Source organism: Macrotis lagotis, chromosome 1 (assembly GCF_037893015.1).
Source record: "Macrotis lagotis isolate mMagLag1 chromosome 1, bilby.v1.9.chrom.fasta, whole genome shotgun sequence".
Classification (NCBI taxonomy): domain Eukaryota; kingdom Metazoa; phylum Chordata; class Mammalia; order Peramelemorphia; family Peramelidae; genus Macrotis; species Macrotis lagotis.
The window spans coordinates 882,449,555-882,471,516 of NC_133658.1; the positions used below are offsets into that span (position 1 = coordinate 882,449,555).

At 42.3% G+C, this 21,962-nt stretch overlaps 2 protein-coding genes across 4 annotated transcripts in view; one reads left to right on the forward strand and one right to left on the reverse strand.

The window, feature by feature from the left end:
• Positions 1-14,365, forward strand: part of MASP2 (MBL associated serine protease 2) — a 32,112-nt gene extending 17,747 nt beyond the window's left edge. The window contains exons 7-11 of the mRNA XM_074218469.1: positions 1,556-1,674; positions 4,772-4,850; positions 9,427-9,564; positions 10,082-10,156; positions 11,899-14,365. Coding sequence (XP_074074570.1) covers positions 1,556-1,674; positions 4,772-4,850; positions 9,427-9,564; positions 10,082-10,156; positions 11,899-12,665 — 1,178 coding nt within the window. The 3' untranslated portion in view covers positions 12,666-14,365. The remainder of the gene's footprint in view (positions 1-1,555; positions 1,675-4,771; positions 4,851-9,426; positions 9,565-10,081; positions 10,157-11,898) is intronic.
• TARDBP (TAR DNA binding protein) lies at positions 13,135-21,340 on the reverse strand. Of its 3 annotated transcripts, none has more exons than XR_012474591.1 (7): positions 21,198-21,340; positions 20,501-20,753; positions 19,014-19,177; positions 18,277-18,417; positions 17,610-17,780; positions 15,958-17,168; positions 13,135-15,218 (listed from the first exon to the last, which is right to left on the reverse strand). XR_012474591.1 is itself a non-coding variant. In XM_074218470.1 (6 exons), the coding sequence occupies exons 2-6, from the start codon at positions 20,736-20,738 to the stop codon at positions 16,638-16,640; spliced, it is 1,245 nt and encodes a 414-aa protein (XP_074074571.1). In that variant the 5' UTR covers positions 20,739-20,753; positions 21,198-21,340; the 3' UTR covers positions 15,225-16,637. The 3 variants fall into 3 exon arrangements, 1 of the variants encoding a protein (XP_074074571.1); XR_012474590.1 differs by lacking the exon at positions 13,135-15,218 and adding an exon at positions 15,225-15,419; XM_074218470.1 differs by lacking the exon at positions 13,135-15,218 and having other exon boundaries at positions 15,225-17,168.
• Between the last annotated feature and the right edge of the window lie 622 nt (positions 21,341-21,962).

A 21,962-nucleotide genomic window follows, 5' to 3' on the forward strand; every position in this document is an offset into this window, starting at 1 on the left:
ACCCCATCACTGACAACAACCATTAGTAGGCTCTGGGGATACAAATATATAAAATGAAACAATGCTTTCAAATAACTTAGGTTCTATTGGAGGAGACAACAATTACATATAAATGATAAAGTAAGAAATCACTAATATCTACAAACTCATTCAATACAAGGCAGTTTGGAAAGGATGGAGGGTATGAGCAGTTGGCACTATGCAGAAGATAGTACTTGAACTGGGATTTGAAGGAAGTGAAGGATTTTGTGAGGTGGAGCTGAGGAAGAAGTGCATTCCAGGCATAGGAGACAGACAGGAAAAGGCTTGGAGATGGTAGATGAAGTGGGGTAAGGAACAGAGTGACCAGTATGGCTATATTGCTGAGTGTAATGTCCAGTGAGGCTGGAAAGAGTTATGTAAGGTTTTAAAACAGAAGAATTTATGTTTTATCATAGAGGCCACTGGAGCAGACACAGTAAGGCTAAATCTGTGCTTTAGAAAAATCCCTTTGGCAGCTGCGGGGAGTGGGAAGAGATGCAAGTCAGGAAGATCATTTAGGGGGCTGCTACAATAAAGTAGAGAGAAGACTTGAGGGACTTTCAAGTGGCAACCATGTGAGTAGAGGGCAGGAGCCTGAGGGGAGCAATATTGCGGAGGTACGGAAAACTCCAGATTTGGTGACTAGTTAGTACTCGGAGTGAGGAGCTGAGTATACTGGTCAAGATGAGGGAGGCATTTCATTTGAAAAGGATCTGGGGTTTCTAGTGGATAGCAAGTTCAATATGAGGCAGCAGTGTAATATTAGGCAACCTTAGACTGAATTGAGAGGGTGCTTATGACTAAGGAGGTGAGCATCCTGTTCCAATCTGCCCTGGAATAAAGTCTCCATTTCTGGATGCCCCAGTTTTGGAAGGACAATGGTAAGGTGGCAAAACTGCCAGAGGAAGGCAGCCAGGATGCTGAGGGAGCTTGGGATCATGCCATATGAGGATCAGGTCAAGGAGCAGAAGGCTAGATGACTAAGACAGAGATGAACTAATTGGCTTCTGAAGTCTTCTCCTCTGAGATCCTCTGATTCCAGGAAAATCTAGTCCTCCGTTCATCACTATCAGGGTCCTCTTCACCCCTCCTTTTCCTCCTTCATCCATTTCACTGGTCTCATCTACCCAAGACTCATATGACTTTCACATGGACAGGATAAGACCAGAGTCAACACCCCCATTTTTTACTGTGAGATGGATAGATCACTAAGCTTTACCCCTACCCTGTCTCTGTGCCTTAAATATATTTACCTGGTGGCATAACCTGAGCACCCCTAGATGCTACCATCAGTCCCTCTAACACACTCTTAGGTCTTGAGGGTCTTTTGATTTGACCTACAGCTAAACTTTATTTAATATGCTATCAGCCCTAATCAGAATGAGGCTTCTAGAGGACAGGATCTCTTTTTTATTTGTATTCAGAGGACTCAGCATAGTGCTTTCACTTTCGCCGGATTTGGGGAAGGAAAAAAACGTTATTTCTTCTACGATGAAGTTTATTAATAGAACATTTCTTCCACATCCTTGCCTAGCTCAGCCGTGTCCTAATCCAATATCGCCACCTCATGGCCACATCGCGCCAGTGCAATCAAACTACATCCAGAAGGACCACTTCTCTCTCTCCTGTGAGACTGGCTATGTCATTTCCAAAGTAAGTTGGGAAAGAACATGAAGGGTCTCGGCAGAGAAGTCCTATCTCCCGATTTTCTGCTCATCCTCTATCTTTTGAGGCTATTCTAGAAGATTTGGGATACAAAGAAATAGGTCTTGTTGGTCCCCACATTTAGGGTCCAATGTGTGGATGAAGACTGGGAAGGCAGGCAGATGAGTAGTTACCTGTCCAGGTTCACTCTCTTCAGTGAAACACCTCTGTATTAAAAAATGGAAGCAGGCAGTCCCCCTGGCCCAAAGATGACCTTTCTTCTGCAACAATTCCTAGGCCCCCACGCACAAAAAATGAGATGCCAACAGGAATTCGTATATTCTGCAAAGTTATAAATAGTGATCACTGGTCAGGGAGAGGGAGTATAATTTTAAAAAATGCTTAGCAAGTTGCTTGAGTGGCCCAGGTAGGAGATTAACATGTCCTCTTTATGTTCTTCAAAATTGTCACTAAGTCCCTGTAGTAAAAAGTAATAATCCTGAAACGATAGCTAGGCAATCCACAGTCCTGCAGAGGGACAAGAGAGAAGAAAGTGAGACACTTTTCTCACCTTGGCAAAACTTCTAGTTCCCCTTTCCCACAATGCCTCAGACCACAATGATGCTCAAACACCTGGATTTCCAGGAAGCCCATCCCACAATCCTTAGAGTCAGAAGGAGACCTCTCTATCTAATCTGGATCCTTATTTGTTGTAGGATTGTTGAGTTTTGTTGTTTTTTTTCACCTCCAGTGGGGAACAATTTCCAGATCACTTAGAATGACAGAATGGGAAGGAATTTTAAAGAGCTCTCACACCCTCCTCCTTTTACCAAAATTGAGACCCAGATAAGCTGAGTGACTTACCCATTCTTATAACTACTAATAACAGGGACATCAGAATTCTTGCATGTCTAAACTGGGGCTCTTTGTTATTTTAACACATATTTTATTGGTGGCTTTTTTTTTTCACATCAGACTCTCTCTCTCTCTCTCTCTCTCTCTCTCTCTCTCTCTCACACACACACACACACACACACACACACACACACGAAGAAATCTAGAGGCTTGTGAGTACAGAGAGAGGTTGAGTGATTTTCCTGGAGTTGCACAGCTAATAAACATGAGGCAAGTTTGATCTGACTCACGACAGAGTTGATGGTGGTTGGAACAAAGAGTGAAGCACATTTTTTATTATTATTTGGGGGAGGGTGCAGGGCATGTGGGGCTGGGTGGCCTGCCTGGGGCTCCATAGCAGGGTGATCTTTGGGTGTCTGAGGCCGGATTTGGACCCAGGTGTTCCTGGCTCAAGGGCCAATGCTCTGTCTGCCACCCAGTCACCCCTACTATTTTATTTTATTTTGGGTCTTTTTTTTCTCTCTCTTCTTTTTGGTTTTTGCAGGGCAGTGGGGATCGGGTGGCTTGCATGTCACATGGCTGGGTGATTGTTGGGTTTACGAGGCTGGATATGGACTCGGGTGCTCGTGGCTCCAGGGCTGGTACTTCGTCCATTGCGCCACCTGGCCATACCTACAATTATTACTATTATTTTTTTTAATTTTAATTTTTTTTCTCTCCCCTTTACTTTTTCGCCCAAGCAAGTCTATCTATATTCATGGGGGGAGGGGTATTTTGTTTACTTGTAAACAAGTATATTTTATTAATGTAAAAAAAACATTTGTATGAAATGAGAATAAAAAAAATTAGAAAATTAAAAAAAATGGAAAAAAAAAGTTTGATCTGACTCCAATGCCAGATCTATGTACTGTGACATCACTTCTCTTCCAAGGAAGATACAACTTTTCAGTTCCATCTACTCCCACTCTCTTCTCCTCCCTCTCTTCCTTCTTCCCTTCTTCTTCCTCTTCCTTCCCCTCCTTCTCATCCTTTTCTTTCTAAACTGAAAGACTAAATGAACCTCAATGTGAACTTGGACAAACCCTGCTTGCCTCAGTTTCCTCATCTGTAAAATGAACTAGAGAAGGAAATGTCAAACCCCTCTAGTATCTCTGTCAAGAAAACTCCAAATGGGCTTATAAAGAGTTTAACATGATTGAAAACAATTAGCAATAATCATCATGCAACTAATATTTCTGAGAGGTGGAACTTGGACCTGACTCTTCTCGAATTCAAAGTGGACCCTCGGTCTGCACTGATCTTTATATTAAATAAGAGTATATGGTATCTTAATAATAACAAAGCAACTGAAGTTGTGTAACACAATGAAATCAGTGCTGGACTTAGGATCAGGAAGTCCTGGGTTCTAGTTTTTTCTTTGATGTTAACTAGTTACATGACTCCCTTCTTAGAATCTCAGGCAACTCCCCATGCTGATAAAGTCATAGATCCTCTTTCTCCCTAGAAAAAATTAACACTACCCCACTCCCTGGTATACAAAAACCCAAATATAGCTTAGAATATAGAAAGAAGAGACAAAGACAGAGTTGGACAGGAGAGGGAGAGAGAGAGAAAGAGAGAGAGGGACATACAACCAGAGAAACAGAGAGAGACAGAGAGATGGAGACAGGGAGGGGAGAGAGAGAGAAACAGAAAAAAAGAGACATACACAGAGACAGAGACACAGAGAGATGGACTCACAAATAGATGAATAGAAAGACAGACAGATGGATCCAACAAATGGATAGATAGATGGACAGAAAGCATTTATTAAGCAGACACTGTGCTAAATACTGGGAATGGAAAAATAAGCAAAAAAGAGATAGTCCCTGACTTTAAGGGGCTTCCATTTTTAACAAGGGAAGACAGCATATAAGAGAGCTAAAGAACAGGAGAAAGATGCTACCTCTGAGAAGGAACAATATTAAAGCAGAGAATTAGGAGTGAAGCCAAGAAAGAAATGATCCTGGACAGGCTCCTCAAAAGGAGGTTCTAGAGCCCCAAGTGCTCCCTGGTAGGAGACAGGAAATCCCAGAAGTTGAGGCATTCCCAGGCTGAGAAAGCTGCTCAGGAAGAAAGTCAGGACCAGGGTGGGAGAGAAAATTAACCAAAAGTCACAGTTTTACATAACCATTTTGGTATTGTCACTGACTTAGAAAGCTTATAGGGGACCAAATGCATAAATGGTCTTATTTTCTCTATTCCTCTTCAGGATGAAAAGATTTTGGAGTCTTTTACTGCAGTCTGTCAGAAAGGTGGAACCTGGAACCAAGCAATGCCACAATGCAGCAGTAAGGGGCTGATGCTGACTGGGGTGGGGGTGGGGAGGTTAGGGTGGCGGGGGGAGGAAGGAGGGTGATTTGTTTTTTTACTGTGATAGAGTCAACTAGAAAAGAGTAGGAAAAAAACAAGGTTCTCTCTCTTCCAGAGGAGATGTTTCAGTGCCACTAAGTCATCTACTTGTGAATCTTACTTTCTTCATTTATTTTGATACCAAAAATAGCAATAGCAATCAAAAATCTGAATGCACCAGAATTCTGAATTAGAATAAATGATAAGCCCCTGATCATAGACCTTTTATTTAATGCAAAACAAAAAAAATGCCGATACCCAGGAGAAAGTTCATTGAAAATGATTGAAATACGATGTTTAAATGACCATATGCAGTCATTGAATATCTGCTGGGTGTGTGACCTGTATTCCGGATCTGGTGAACTTCCTTCAAGATGCTTTTCCCCAGTGCTTAGTGCCCCTCTGAACTTCATATTATTTCATACTAATTTTACATTTCAGTGTCTGTCTCTCTTTCTCTTTCTCTTCTCCCTCCCCCTTCTCTGCTTCTTGTTATTTCTACCTCATTTCCCCCTCTCTCTCTGTCTCTGTCTCTCTATTTCTCTCCCCTGTCTGTCTCTCTCTCTGTCTCTGTCTGTCTTTATTGTCTCTCTCTGTCTCTGTCTGTCTCTCTCCCTCTGTCTCTGTGTCTCTCTGTCTCTGTGTGTCTGTCTGTCATTGTCTCTCTCTCACTTCATTTTCATTCTCCCTTCCTCTCCCTCCTGTTTGCCTTTCTCTTCCCCACCCTCCTCTCAGTCTCTCTTCCTCTCCGTCCCCTCCCTGTTTCAATTTCTGTCTCCCTACCTCCCCCCATCCCTCCCCTTCTCTTTATTTCTCTACCTCTCTACCTCTTCCTCTCTCCCTGCTATTTCTTTCCATTCTGTCTTCCTCCCTCTACCCATCCTTCTCCTTTCTGTTTTTGTCTCTCTCTCCTCTCCCCTCCCTACCCTCCTCTCTGTTTCCTTATCTCTATTTCTCTTTCTTCCTCTCCCTCTTTCTCCCTATCTCTGCCTCCTTTTCTGTCTCTCTCCCTCTCCCCAACCCTCTCCCCTCTCTATTTCTCTTTCTCTGTCTCTTAGGATATGCCTCTCCCCCAGCCCCCCCTCAGTTTCTGCTTCTCTTTTCCTTTCTCTCTCTCATCTCCCCACTTTCCCACCCCATCTCTTCTCAAATACTTCTCTTGAGTCAGGGACTGTAGTCTTTTTGGTTTTTTGATTCTTGTTTTTGCATCCCTACTAGCTAGTGGAGAGCCTGGCACCTAATTGGGGTTTTCAGACAACTTCAAGTTAGTCAAGTATATCTGCAGCTATCATTCCATGCCACCCATCCATCCATCCATCCATTCATTCATTCATTCAGCAAATATGTATTAAGCATCCATTGTGCAGAGAATGATGGTGAAGGAGGTTGGCTATTCTCATGGAGCAAACACAGATAAATCCAACACTCAATGGTATGTGGTATGTACATTAGAGAGATGCAGAACAGAGATGGAGCCATAAAACCCCAAATCTCCACATTTTATGATGCAGCCCAGCCCCTGGAATGCTTCTGTATCTGACCATTTCCAGATCTTGAAGTGATATCTCTGAGGACAGAGTCATCCTTTTGCCTGGGGTGAATTCTCTTTATTGGAAAAAAAAAATCCAACAACCTAGTGCTGGGAAAGAACTTGGAGGTCATCTAGCCCTTTTCCAGTTGTAGGTTTTTTCAAGGTCCTTTCTGTTCTAATGTCTCACCAAGTTATAAATTGAACATTATCCACGGAGCCAGGCGGACCGTATCCAATTTTCTCCATCTTCTATCTCTGTGGTTTCTGCCATGCCCTTTCAGCACTAGAATAAGAATCCAGGGGACTCCAGAAGACCTTTGAAATTCCTTTTCCTTGGGAAGGATAAAAGAAAAGGAAGATCTCGTAGATGAAATTGCCCAGGAGAAGTTGATTTAGAGAAAGGATAGAGAGGACCCCATAGATTAAAAATTGTATAGGAAATGTTAGTTCAGGAGAGATGGGTAGTTGTATTCCAATGAGGAAATAAAAGGGAGTTGTCTAAAGATATACAGATGTGGATGCACAGGAAGCTCCTTGGAAAAAATTGAAGTTTTAAGACATTTGCAGATGGTGAAGCAAGGGCAGGTAAGGGAGACAGTGGCATAGTGAGGAGCACTTCAATTCAGAAGGAGCTGGGGTGACTGAGGAAAGCTAAGGACAAGAAGGAGGTTGTTTTTTTAAAGCTATAAGGGAAAAGAAGATTGTCAGAAGGGATAGAATTATAGAAAAATGGAGGTGCCTAACCCTAATTGTGTTTCTGGTTTATTTTTAGATTTTCCCTGCTAAGGAGAATTATCTTTAGAGTGGAAAAGATAGCACCCTATCAGGCATTTTTGTCCTATTTCCTAATAGTCCTAAAAGAGATAGTAAGAGAACGCCTTGCTGTATTTCATAGATTCAAATGACCAATTTGTTGTTTTCAGTCATTTTTTCAGTTATATCCATCTCTTCATGATCCCATTTGGGATTTTCTTGGCAAAGGTTTGCCACTTCATCCTCCAGTTCACTTTACAGACTAGGAAACTGAGGTAAACAAGGTGAAGTGACTTGCTCAGAGCTACACAACTATCAAGTGTCTGAAGTCAAATTGGAACTCAGAAAGAGGAATCTTCCTGACTCCAAGTCTGCCACTCTATATACTATGGCAACTCCCGATAACTGTATTGAGGGTGTTGGTAGATGAGACTGCCAAGCCACAATCAGCAGACATTGGGGAGAATTTCTGGGAATCTGGGGAAGGGCAATTTTTCTTTTCAAAGGAAGGAAGAGAGCTGTAGAAAATCAAACATGGGATCAGAAATGATCCTCCTCACAAGCATGAGGTAGGAAAAGCACAGCTAGATAGGAGTTCATCTGAAAAAGATACAGAGGTTTTAGTTGATTGTAATCTCAACATGCGTCATTGGTGTGATACGGTGGCCAAGAAGTTTAATGTCACCTTAGGTTAGATTAAGGTTAGAACCAGCTGTGCTCTATCCTATCAAACCACAATCTAAGTTAATATATTGCGTTCTGGGGTCCTGCTTTGAGAGGGATTTTGTTAAGGTCTTTGTCATTGTCAAGTATTTATTAAGCATCTATTGTATATCAATTAGGAGGCTTGGTGACTGGAATCAGGAAGACATGAGTTCAAATGTGACCTCAGACATTTTCTAGCTGTGTGACCTTGGGTTCAAACACCTTATTTGTCTTAGTTTCCTCATCTACAAAATGAGATGAAGGAGGAAATGGCAAAAACTTCAGTAGTATCTCTACCAAGAAAACCCCAAATCAAGTCACAAAGAGTGGAACATGACTGAAAAACTTTATTGAACCCACAGTTAAACTCTACTGTTGTTCCTGGAATGGGTGCAAAAATTTACTTTTATATCATCCCATTCACTGTTTCTTTTATACCTGCATCCCCAGTACTTAGACAGGAATACTTTTCATTCATTCATTCATTCATTCATTCATTCATTCATCCATTCATTCATCCATCCATAGAGAAGGAATTGACTCTGTTTTGCTCCAGAAGCCAGAACTAAGTTTGATGGGAAGAAACTGCAAAAAGAGAACTTTCCAGAAAGAGAAACGATTCCAAAATGGAATCACATACCACAGAAGGTAGTGGACTGCTCCCTAGAGACCTACAGAGAAAGTTGGGTATCCATTGGTCACCAATAGTGCAGGGGTTTTCTCTGGGAATGGGTGGGACCATGTTGTCTCTAAGATGGAAAAATTCTGGGAAAGGTGACTGATCCCTTTCCTTTAAAAAGACCCTATCAAAGCCTAATAACTCAGAATAGATATGGCAACCCACATCTCTGTAGCTTTTTATGTTTATTTTTTAAGTGCTTCTTAGTTTACAACAGCAAAAGTGGAGGAAGGTTAGGTGACTTTCCCATGATCACACGGTTAAGTATCTGATCTGGCATTTGAACCTAGGACTGACTCTAAGCTCAGTTCTTTTTCCACAATGTTATTACTACTTAGGTCAGTGAGGTGGTGCAGTTTATAGTCCTGGACCTGGAGTCGGGAAGACTCATCTTTATGAGTTCAAATATGACCTTAAAACACATTCTAGCTGTGTGACCCTGGGCAATTCACTTGATCCTGTTTACTCGTTAGTTTTCTCACCTGTGAAATGAGCTGGAGAAGAAAATGGCCAACGATTTTCTCCATTATCTCCACCAAGAAAACCCCAAATGGACTCTTGGAAAGTCGGACACCACTGAAAACAACTCAACAAATTACATCTTAAGGATGAAGGTGATGGCCTGAAGTCTCTCTACAGCAGTCCTTTCCTTTCTTCATGGATGAAATTAGAGATGCCCACAATGAGCAGGGAAATGACCTTGTGTGGGGATGGATGGCTCTCTGCTTCCACACATCCATATGAGTGGCTTATAGGCTCTAGAGACTCTAAACTATTTTTCAATTGGTATATAAGTGTTTTGCTTCGCTTGCTTTTTCCTGCTCTTCTCCTCCCCCATGTTTTTTAGTTGTTGACTGTGGACCACCAGATGATCTACTCAATGGACAAGTGACATACATCACGGATGAAGAAGTGACCACATATGAAGCTGTGATTCAATATAGCTGCAAGGGTCCTTTCTACACTATGAAAATGAATAATGATGGTAAGATAATTCTTCTTCAGCACTGGCGATGGACGATATTGAGAACATGTACATTCAAGGACTGAAAATAAACTTTAACCAACATTTTTGGCCAAGGCTGGAAGAAAGATTAAAAGGCACTTTTCTCATTGCTAAGTGAAATATTATAGCTCAAGTGACATTTAATGTCAATTTGCTAGAATTCGAAAACAGATCTTATCCAGTAAATGACTACTCCAAACACACAATATATTCCAAATGGTTTAATTTAACAAGCCAAAAACCATATCATTAAGCACTTGAGATCTTGATACATATTCAAGTTACACATCTAAAAGGTTTCCACTTTGCAAGCAAACATGGTAATGCAGAGACCTCCTGTTTATGAAATCATGTAAAATGGTTATTCAGACACCTCTATTTCCCACTGATGCTCAAGAGTCAACATCCTTCAAGGTGGTATTCAGACAAATGACAACCATCTTATATATGCAGTTAATTTAAGCTTTTTTTTCCCCCCCTTTTCAATGATTTGCAGGTAAATATCAGTGTGGGGCTGATGGCTTCTGGAAGAACTCCAAGGGAGAAAATTCACTCCCAGTCTGTGAGCCTGGTAATGGATACACTTATATAAGAAATTTATAATTGATGGAGGGCAGAACTTGGTATTAGAATATAACTAGGGCTTTTAGCTGTAGTAGGCAAAATCTGACTTCAGTGACTGGCCCTTAAACCGAGTTACTAGTGCCAACTAACATATTCTCATTATTCCCTTTTCATATGGAGTGGTTGTTAGGTGGTGACTATATTAGCTGTTTGATTGTGGTTGACCTTTTAACCAGGCAAGCATAAAAAGCCAAATGATTTTTTAAACTACTCTTTACCCATTTGTAAATAACATTCTTCCACTGAGTTACTTTCCTTGTATGTAAAAATACTATTAAAATCTGGAGCTAATAACTTGTTGATTATTTCCCTAAGCTGCAGCTTTTGAAGGCATCTCATTTTTAAACATTAATGCAATTTGCTTGTAATAGTACTTTAATTTAAAATTTTTTACCAGAATTGGCTCTCAAGAAATATTTGAGTAAAGTGATTAAAAAGAGATACAGAAGCTGAAGAACATGAGGGTAATAAGTGTGTTATTACCTTCCTGATTTTTTTCTTTTACTTAGATTCTATCATATAACACTTGTAAATTGTTGTTTTTATAAGTATCCTGCCACAAGGGGAAGTTGAGAGATGTTGTAATAATCAGAGTTTAGTTAGCAATAAAGACCTCAAGTAAAATGTAGTACTCATAAAAGCCAGCCAGGGAATAATAATTTCTGGACTGTAACTGCCCTAGCAACAATTCCAATGTGGGTGTCCTATTTTTATACATTAAAACACAGCAAACTAAATGCTCCAAGCTGAAAGCACTTTGCAATTCTTGACACCGTCATCATTATAGCACCTGTTGGACTTGGTCTCTTGTTCCATTTTTAAAGATGGGGAAAACTGAGGCATTGCAGGATTGTAGTCTTAGATACTACAGTGTGATTGTTGAATAGTCCATCCCTCATGATCATTATCCTGGAGGCTAGTTTGGTTATACCATGTTTATATAGACACAAAATGATTTTCAGAATTCTCAAAATTAGAAGCTAAAAGGCATCTGAGTGGGGGATAGACCACTTGGACGTGGCCTCCTAAGGACCCAAGTACAAGTCTGACCTCAGACATTTACTAGCTGTGCAACCAATGGGTGTGCTGGAGTCAACAGTTACATTTTCAGTTAGCACTTGGACCTCTGAAATGAAAATCTTAACATTTTATTGTGTCGATTGTGATGGGACAGACACTTTGAAACAGATTAAACCTGTGTTATGTACATTTTGGGGGAGAGTTAGTTGTTAAAACCTTTCACCAGTATAACCCTGTGTATGACTGGACAAATCACTCAACCTCTGCCTCAGTTTCCTTATATACAAAACACCTACCTCCCAAGGTGGTTGTAAAGATGAATTATTTGTATAGCACTCTGCCAACCTTAAGAGAATTACTTATCATAGGGCAAAAAAAGCTTTTGGCAGCCATAGAAGGCTATCCCTTTGGCGTCTGACAATTAGCAGGATATTCTTAATGCTTGACTGAATTCTTAGTGCTTTGGGGATCAGTGAAGCTAATAAGGTGTTGAGCCCCTGCAATCTGTCTTCACTCCAGAAATGAGAACTGCCGGGGTACAAGTCATCTTTTAAAACCATCATTTTAGACAATCACACAATCTGAAAACAGTTTGCTCTGCCCACTCCAAATTTTTCCCAGCTTTGTAGTCATTCTGACACATAATACAACTGTTTCTACTTCCAACAGTTTGTGGTGTAGCGTCTCAGAACATGGCACGAGTACTTGGAGGGAAGAAGGCCAGGCTGGGTGAATTTCCCTGGCAAGTCATGTTGCTTGGTGAAACTCTAGCTGGAGGTGCACTTTTATATGACAACTGGGTCCTCACGGCTGCTCATGCAATCTACAGGCAGAGTGACCTATCATCTCTGGAAATCAAGTTGGGTCTTCTGAAGAGATCATCACCTCATTATACACAAGCCTGGGCAGAAACGGCCTTCATACACGAGGGTTATACATATGATGAGGCCAACTTTGACAATGACATCGCACTGATTAAGTTGAAGAATCATGTTGAAATCAACAGTAACGTCACACCAATTTGCTTGCCAAGGAAAAATGGAACGCATGTGAAAGCAAAAGATTTGGGAATAGTATCTGGCTGGGGAAGGACTGAGAAAGCTTTTAGAGCTCAGAGTCTAATGTACGTTGAATTACCAATTGTGGACCAGCAAACGTGCTGGGCAGCTTTCAAAAATAAGTTGTCCCCAGGAGGTAAACCTCTTGTCCTAACTGACAACATGCTATGTGCTGGTTTTCAGAGTGGCGGAAAGGATTCTTGTTCTGGTGATAGTGGAGGGCCCTTGGTGTTTTTAGACTGGGAAACCAAAAAATGGTTTGTAGGAGGGATTGTGTCTTGGGGCTTAGGATGTGGTGAGGCAAATCAGTATGGAGTTTATACCAAAGTCGTTAACTATATTCCCTGGATTGAGAACATAATTTTGAATAATTCTTAAAACTGCAGAGACCTCCAAAAACTAATAAAAATAGTACTTTTCAAGCAATCTGTATTATATCCAACAAAGTTGCTTAAATTTGGAATACCAAAACTCAAAATCTTGAGTTTCAAACTCAAACATTAAAAATGAAAGCATTCTAAGGTTTCTGAAAACTTTACACCACACACCAATGACTACATCTGCAATAGCCCAGGTTAACCTTACTACTTTCAGAGTCCTCTGAAGAGGAACTATATTCAGAATTGCTTTCCTAATATGGAGCAGAATTCCCTTCCTTCCCTCCACTCTTCAGCCTATCCCCCCTGCCCCCCTTGTGACCAATGAGCAGAGCATTGCATCTCAGGTCCTGTATGTCACTTCTCTGCATCTACGCCATCATTTTTCTAAAATGTAAGTGTTTACTTATCTATTGTTCCTAATGAGATTGTGAAGATGCTTTGTTATTGTGACATACTAAATAAATGTAAATTGTAAATTCTAAGGACAAAAATCTGGGCAAAACATTATGGTCCTGAGCATTCATATCATGGGAACCAAGTGGCTCAAAATTTCTTAAATGGCAACAGCTGAAAAGAGGAGCAGAAAGCATGTTCCAGGTGGTGGGAGGAGACCCTGGTTTGATTTTCTTTCCTGATATCCACTAGATATGAACACACCCTAGTCCCAACTGTTAAGTTCTTCTTGCATGCCTGGGATGCCGGTCTCAGATGGGTGCCAAGGATCAAAAATGTTGTGAAAAGTTTTAGTATCATGTGCAAGCTATTATGAAATCACTGCTTCCCATCAGTTCCCAACATACACTTAAGCTAATATTTGAACGACAATGCACTTAAAAAACCTCTTTGGTTCAATCTTCTAATCTCTTTGATATTTAACAAATCCATATCCCTAAAACATGATGAAATCTTTTCAGTTCATCAGCTCTCAGTACCACCATACATTAAGCTTCACACACACTCTTATGGATGAGACACTTCCCATTTGTCTTCCAGTTGCCCAGATACAAAAAAATTCCCACAAAAGTGACTTTTTTCCCCCCAGTAAGACTCCAGACACAATTATGGTGGCAACAATAACTTTTATTCAATTAGTCTAAAAATATTTAGAATAAATGCATTTAGAGAAGACCAAATAGTTTTAAAACAGTTCTACACCAAAAAGCTTAAAAAATATATTTTTATATACTTCATTTTTTTTGAGGGCAGACTAATACCCCACCATAACTGTTTAGTCCCATATATAGATTTTAATAAGAGACTACTCAACACTGTATGAATTCTATAACTTGAATCTGGATTTATACAAGTGTAAATAAGGGATTAAAACCATGCCATTGACAAGTTAACTTACCATTGGGTTCCTTGAAGGCTTGCCCGTTTAGTCTTTGGAGGTTCCCGAATACCATTTTAAGTGTTACCATGTAACTGCTGCTGAGTAATAGTGCAAGGGCTAAAATGCAAAATTCAAATGGTACAGGATTTGGACATCATGCAGCTTTAGATGCAGAAAAAAATTAAAACAACTCAAGATCCTTTTACAGAGGAAATGAATAATGAAACAACTTGGGGATTACTTAAAAAGCTAAAGGAAATCATGACTTCATTGTTTGAAACAGCTTGCAAAATGACAAACCTATTTATTGTCACCCAACTAGATAAGGGCATTAAAAGCAATAACAACCAAGAACTCTAATGCTTACATGAAATACAATAATAAAATAAACATATTATTGCTTTCACATACTTAACAATGCAGCACAAGAGCCTAAACTGAGTTTTGCAAATCATTTTATTTACCAATATTCTACTTCCACTTCGGGGGGGGGGGGGAAGAGGAGGAGGGATCTGGGGGGGAGGGAAAAGACAAAAACTCTTTTTAACAGTTTTCCCCCCATAGTCAAATAAATAAGATATCAACCCAATCTAATAGTTCATAAGCTGTCAAGTTTCCTATATCATTAATTTAGGCACAAGATAAAACTTGGTAGTTTCTTCAACCTTATCCCCAAATTGCAATTAACTCCACTTTTCCTTCTCATATGCAATGGGTAAGGTTATCTGTATACCCATTCTTTTTTTTTAAAGTTTATCTGCTTTGCTACAAAGCACAAGAACAATCTTTTAAACATTAACCACTCTATCCGATTCCCCCAAATCAAAAACATTTCTAAAAGGCAGACATGACTTCCCCAAGTGGAAATTCATACAAACTGTGTAACAAGACTATGACCTACTGTGCAGAGGCACTAAGGAAAGTTGGAGGGTACTGCTTACCATTTTAGGTGAGGTCACCCAGACTCATTAAAAACTAGATTAAAAAAAAATACAAAAAACAAAACTTATTTTGGACAATGCAAGAACAAATAGCAATTAAGTCTGGGTATCAGGTGTCAATACATGACAGGTGATGAATCCATTTGACTTGAGACAACTTTTCAAACATGTTTATTTGAAGCAAAATGAACTATTGCCAAGAAACTTTTATGAAAGTTCCATCTCAAAAAGGGCCAAAAAAGGGGAATTAACTGCTATGAATTCTTTGCATTCAGGGCTGCAAAACAAAGACACATATTATTTAAATCAGTTTTATTTAAGAATTTCCAACATTGACAAATCTTCTAAAAAGCATCCAAGCACAGAACACAGAACTGCAGCAAACAGCATTCTTAGGGGTATCTTACAGACATTAGAACTTCCACCCTTCTTTGAGACACACCCTGAGCTCACTGGTGGACTCTGCTTCAAAGAAACCCTGCAAAGCACACCACAAGCTCAGTCAATGTTCCCAGTCACAGCCCCCATCATCTTCAGGTCACATTACCACACTTACATATCATTAACAGAAAAGAACACACACCATACAGCATTCACAGCAGTTGACATAAGGGAGAAAATACAAATAATTCATTTCACTTAACACATTCAACTAGTTGGTTAACTAGGAAGAGAACTCACTTAAAAGTCTTCCAACACATGTGGATGTCCTTTGAATGCAAGAAACATCCCGTACATTACTGGCTATCATTGCTCTCCGCACACTCTCTCACCAAAGCCACAGGATTGAGAGACACATCTCGCGCCAAGTTCAATGCACCACCAAGTCTCTGCACGCGCTCCGCTCTCTCCTGTTTCTCGCTCATACCATCCTCTCATGCCTCGGCACCACCATCAATCCCACACAAGTTTTCAGAAGTTCAAACAGCCTTCTGGTTCCATATCACAGCCTCGCGTTCATAGCGTTGATACGACTCCATGAAATAAAGAGGAGCGGATAAAAATGGGACACCCACCGTCAGAGAGGCAGCATGTGCAGGGTGAGGAAGGATTCTTGGATGAGAAAGCGTGTAGACAGGAGTGTCCCTACGGCGGAATGGTTACAGCACTACTTTCAAGGAAGTGCTTCTTCCATAAACATTTGAAATGAGATGAACTGCAGAGATTAAATGAAGCCTTCATATTGTACTTTAGTACATGAGGAGAGACAGGGTTAAAAAACAAAACAAAAAACAAAATGAAAACAAAAAATACCAACAGCATGACACCGTGTTCTCCAGATTGGAGTTTTCCAAGGAAAAATCTGCATGGTGGGGATCAAATTAAAACAAGGAGAATGCAGTTCAGACTAATGGTTTCCATTTTGAACATGCAAAGAAATTCACTTGACAAGAAGTCCAGGGATAAAATATCACAGGAGAAATCGTTTTTATAATCAATTGTAGTGTGTTAGTTTACCCATCAGGCAAATAGCAGTTCACTTTCAAACCATTCAGTATTTCAACCCTTTACGTAACAAAACTTATAAAATTCCTTTTAATTTTTTTCTCTTTTCCTAAAGAAAAATGTCAAAAATACTGCTGAATATACTGCACACGGAACAAACTGATTCTGAAAATTTTAGTACATCTGTATTTTACAATATACTTACCATGAGTTTAGAAAAATTGAATTCCCACCATAGTATCAGAGCTGTCTACATTCCCCAACCTGATGATTTGGAATCCATGCTTGAACCAAAGCCTCCATTGAACCCGCTGCCTGACCCTGCATTGGATGCTGAACCCCAACCAATTGCTGCACCAGAGTTAGAACCACTGTATGAGTTATTCCCAGAACCAAACGCCTGGTTGGGTTCCCTCTGCATATTACCCTGGCTTTGGTTGTTGCCTGATGGACCTGACTGGTTCTGTTGACTAGCCAGCATGCCCATCATGCCCCAGCTGCTCTGTAGTGCTGCCTGGGCAGCAGCCATCATAGCAGGGTTGATGCTGAATGCTCCAAAATTCATCCCTCCACCCATATTACTGCCTTGGTTGTTTCCCAAACCAGCTCCACCCCCTCTACTGTTACCAAACCCACCCTGATTTCCAAAGCCACCTGGATTACCACCAAATCTTCCACTTCTTTCTAACTGCCTATTGCTATTGTGCTTAGGTTCAGCATTGGATATATGTACGCTGATTCCTTTAATGATCAAGTCCTCTCCACAAAGAGACTGGGCAACCTACAAGAAATAAGGGATGCAAATAAATGAGGTTAAACTATGATTTAGAATGGTTAGAAAAGAACACCATTAAAAGTTAAGATTAAAACCAGTATCTAAGGTAGGAAAAAAAGCCCAAGCTGCTTATAATAAAAAACCCTTTTCCAGCTTTAGTTTTAAGAGTAGCAGGGATTTTCTGATCATTTCGTTTTCAGTTGAAACACATGTGTTTGCATAAATTTATTATCCACAACACAGTAGTGTACTTCCACAATTAATTAACAAATATTTGAAAAAAAAAAAAAAAGCATATACACGGCCAATATCCAGCAGCCTGCATTTGTATTTTTACATAAATGCCAAGAGGCTTTGACATGCATGGTAACAGCTGCATGGGTAAAGTTCATGAAAAAAGTTACCTAATTAGCAGGGACTAAAATATTACAGTTAAAAAAAAAATACCTGATCATCTGCAAAGGTAACAAAGGCAAAGGCCCTGAATGGTTTGGGAATGAAGACATCTACCACTTCTCCATATTGGCAAAAAAACTGCCGCAATTCATCAGCTGTCATGTCCTCTGTACAACGTCCGACAAACACCTTTCTGCTTCTCAAAGGTTCATCTGGGCTTTGCTAAGTCAAATCACACAGGAGAAAAGAACGCATGAGAAACTACACAATGGCTGCACTTTGCAACGTTATAGGGCAGGAAACATAAAAGATTATTAGGCTGGTCTGTTGAGTGCCCTTATGCTCGATGATGAAGCCTGTATATTCCTAACAACAAGAGGCTTTTCCCTTGAATCAGAATCAAAGTCAGGATTTTGCTAGATTCTAGCAAGACTTATTTAGTAATATCCTGGCAGAATATAGTCGTTGTCCCAAATGGGCAATGAAATATATTCTGATTACCAATAACAGCAAAAAATGAAATAAATCAAAACAAAAGTGAACAAAAATGTGGTCAAGAGGCTATTTACAGTGCAATGGCACAATAGTCCTGGAGCCCCACAAAGAAAGAAAACAGTAGCTTACATGCAGAACTTTGTTGTGATTTTCTTTAATGAAATTAGTACTTTTAAAAAAAATGTCTGACTATACAACAAAAACAACAGAGGAAAGAAAGTACCTTGGAATTAGGAAGTTTACAGTCACACCACCGACCATCTATCATATGGCGCTGTGACATCACTTTCACTTGTGTTTCATACTCGGTGAAACGAACAAACCCAAATCCCTTTGAATGACCAGTTTTAATGTCTTTTTTGACCTAAAAAAAAAAGTTTTTAAAGCCACATCAATAAAGTTATAGGCACAAAAAATTGTATCGTCACAAAAATCTGAAGGGCAGACAGTAACAAAGAGGCAAGACTACAAACAGCACAAAACCTCAAAACAACCAAACTCCAAGTTCCTATTTTATTTTGCCAAAGGAAAAGTCATGACTCATGATGTATTCCTCAAGCATATGTATTTATTTTCAGGTACTTTAATTCATTTTTAGGGAGCCTGACAGTATTTTATCTCCTATAATTACTTAAATGAAAGACAATCCACTTCCTATTTCTCCAGATAAAATGTTTAGGGTAAGACCCATTTTTACAGTATGACTCAATGCTTGACCAATCTACTCTGTAAAAATGGGATTTTACTATACTTGCCATATATGTACCTACAACAAAACACAAGGACAAGTCTAAGTCCAGCTTCTTTTGTATAAGATGCAACCACACAGAACTGTGTTCTACCAAACATGAATATGACAGCGACTCAAATAATATTGATGGAAATGCTGAGATACCTTTCTCAAGGGGAAAAAAAATGTAAGGGCTGCATAAATTTTGATTAAGCAAAAGCAAGTCTTACCTGCACCATAAGGACTTCTCCAAAAGTGCTGAAATATTCTTTTAAATCCTGCTCAGTTGTTTTCCAGGGAAGACCTAAGACTATTAAATCAGAAGTCTTCTGCACAGCTCTTTTCACTTTGACTGCTGATGAGGCATCTGTTTCATCCATTTTCCTTTTGTTATCTAAACAAATTGAGTAGGAAATCTTTTAGAAATATTATTCTGAAACTAATACGATACTATCTGCTGAAATAAAGAGGTTAACTTCATTCAAGGGTATGTCAATCCGCTGAAAATACAATCTATACGTAAAGGTTCTGGGATTGTCCTGGGATTTCTTGGTGCTCTTCATTTCAAGCTCTGGCTTTACAACATCCAAGAGCATTTACATCATGGGGACTACCACTAGTTCTCAAGATAAATCAAATCATTTTCCATGTGGTATTTTTTTGGGGTTTTTTTTCCAAGGCAAATGGGGTTAAGTGGCTTGCCCACGGCCACACAGCTAGGTAATTATTAAGTGTCTGAGACTGGATTTGAACCCAGGTACTCCTGACTCCAGGGCCGGTGCTTTATGCACTTTGCCCCCTAGCCGCCCCATATAGTATTTTGAAAAGGAGAATGCTGTAAAAATTTGACAATGGTTCCAGCTGTAGAAATTTGGCCAAAACACTTAACTTCTCGCCAATCCCTCAAGTTAAATAATGCACTGGAAAACTAAAATGTGTTGTTAAAAAGGAAAACTTTCTGGATGGTGTCATTTAAGGATTTTTTACATTCAGGCCAACTCTAGTATTGTCATGTCTAGAAAGACTAAAAAAGACACGCAAAGGGACTGGTATGTGAAAACTAAGAGTAACCAATTGCTTTTAAATCTTCCTCAACATCTAAAATGACCAAAAGTAGAAGATGAAAAATCAAACTGGTTCCTACTAGTTTAAAACTTTTTGAACATGTGCCAAATCTTGTCCTCTGGAATTTGCTTAAGCAAACGGCACAAAAAAGACTTACCAGAAATCACTCAGGTTTTAAATACTTTTAAGAGCAGTAACTTACGAACCGAAAATTTATTATGTTTCTAGCTCAGCCTTACCTTATTCATCAAAACTAAGTTTCCTAAGGCTTCATTTTACAGAATATTAGGGAGGGTGAGAACATTGGCTTTAGCCCTTGGGGTTTTCCCACTTACTCTGAGAACTCGGAAGTCTCTTTCTTTATAAAATGGGGATACTGCATCTGATACTATCTACTTCTTCTGAGTTACTAAATGATTTATACGAAATATTTCCATCACTTTGTTGCTACGGAAATGCTACTATGATTAACTTTCATCAAATAAGTCTGTTGCAAGAAGTCATTTCTTTAAAGATGTAACATTTTACTAATTCCTAGATGCATCTTTTGGAATGGCCAATAGAGCCGGGATCACCAATTAAATGTTGTGATGGAAGCCTATCGCAAAGAGTGCAGGATTTACACCTCGCCAGGAAGCCCCCGCACACAAACCTTTTGGATAATTGACAACATAGACCAGGTTCCCCCAGCCGGCATCGGGAGCGTGCAGGATCCCCTCTACCAGCCTCACGCCCCTCATGCACTGGGACACCGGGTTGCGGTAGCGGAGCCCACATGCTCCCGGGAACTGGGCTGTCACCGTGGACAGCAGCACCGTCCCGTCGTCTTCGGAGGGGATCTCGATGGGCTCGTCGTTCTCGTCTTCCGTTACCCGAATGTATTCGGACATCTTTACTTAAGGTTTCTGACGGAGGAGACATAAGTGACGCTTTTTATCCCAATCTAACTTTTATTGCACTAAGCACCAAACGCTTGCGGCTCAGCAGCCCCGTCACCGCCGGTGCCATCCTCACCAGGGTGCCACGACACCGTGGGGCGGCGCGGAGCCCGGGGTTGGGGCGCCCCAGCGGCCCCGGGGCCCGTCCAGGGCCAGGCCCGCCTCCCGCCCCCGAGGCCCGCGGGCGGCACGCGGCCGGTCTCCATGGCCACGGCGACGGGGGAGGGGCGGCGCCGCCGCACGTGGCCGTGACCCGGCTCCCCCTCCCCCACGAGGCCCCCTCCCCCCTCCCCCCGGGCCCGCCGCCCTCCTCCCCCCACGCTCGGCCGGAGCCGGCGAGGCCCGGGCGCGACGGGGCCGGGCCCGGACGCCGCCTCCCCCCCGCCGCCGCTCCGGGGCCCCGCGACTCACCCGCGCGGCCGCCGCTGGGCCCCGGACAGGCGAGCGAGTGGAACACGGGCCGGCCCTGGCAGCGCCGCCGACTCCGCCACAGCTGCGCTCCCACAAAATGGCGCTCGAGCCGCCTCCTCCCCTCGCCGGACGTCGGGCCGGCCGACCGGGCCCCGCGCGTGGGGGGGGCGGCCCGACCGCGGCAGCCGGCCGCCCCGCCCCGAGCCCCGGGGCCGCCCCCTCGGCGAGGGACGGGGTCGAGCGGGGCCTCGGAACCGGCCCGGGGTCGGGCGCCCGCGGTCCGGGGGGTGGGAGGCCGGCCGGGGGCGGCGGCGGCGGGCCAGCTCCCCCCACGCAGGCGCACGAATGGTTCGGTCCGACCAACCGCCGCCCGGGGTCGGGGGGGCGGGCCGCAGCTCGCGCCCTTTTGCAGCGCGCAGGCGCGGCGGCCGGAAGGACACGCGCCCGGCTCCGCCTCCTCGCCCGGCCGCCGGCAGGTGCCCGCGGAGCCCGCCTTCCCGCTGCCCTCCCGGGCCTCTGCCCGCCGTGCCGCCTCCGCGGAGCCCGCCTTCCCGCTGCCCACCCAGGCCTCTGCCCGCCGCGCCGCCTCCGGGAAGCCTCCTGGCTGCCCGGCCGCCGGAGCCCGCCTCCTCGCTGTCCTCCCGGGCCTCTGCCCTCCGCGAAGCCCCCTGGCTGCCCACCCGGGCCTCTGCCCGCCGCGCCGCCTCCGGGAAGCCTGCCGGCTGCCCACCCGGGCCTCTGCCCGCCGCGCCGCCTCCGCGGAGC

Coding starts and splice junctions, on each gene's coding strand:
- TARDBP (XM_074218470.1), bottom strand. CDS start 20,738: ATGTCCGAATACATTCGGGTAACGGAAGACGAGAACGACGAGCCCATC. Junction 19,178..20,500: donor TGTTGTCAATTATCCAAAAG/GTTTGTGTGCGG, acceptor CAATTTGTTTAG/ATAACAAAAGGAAAATGGAT. Junction 17,169..17,609: donor TTACCTTTGCAGATGATCAG/GTATTTTTTTTT, acceptor TATTTCTTGTAG/GTTGCCCAGTCTCTTTGTGG.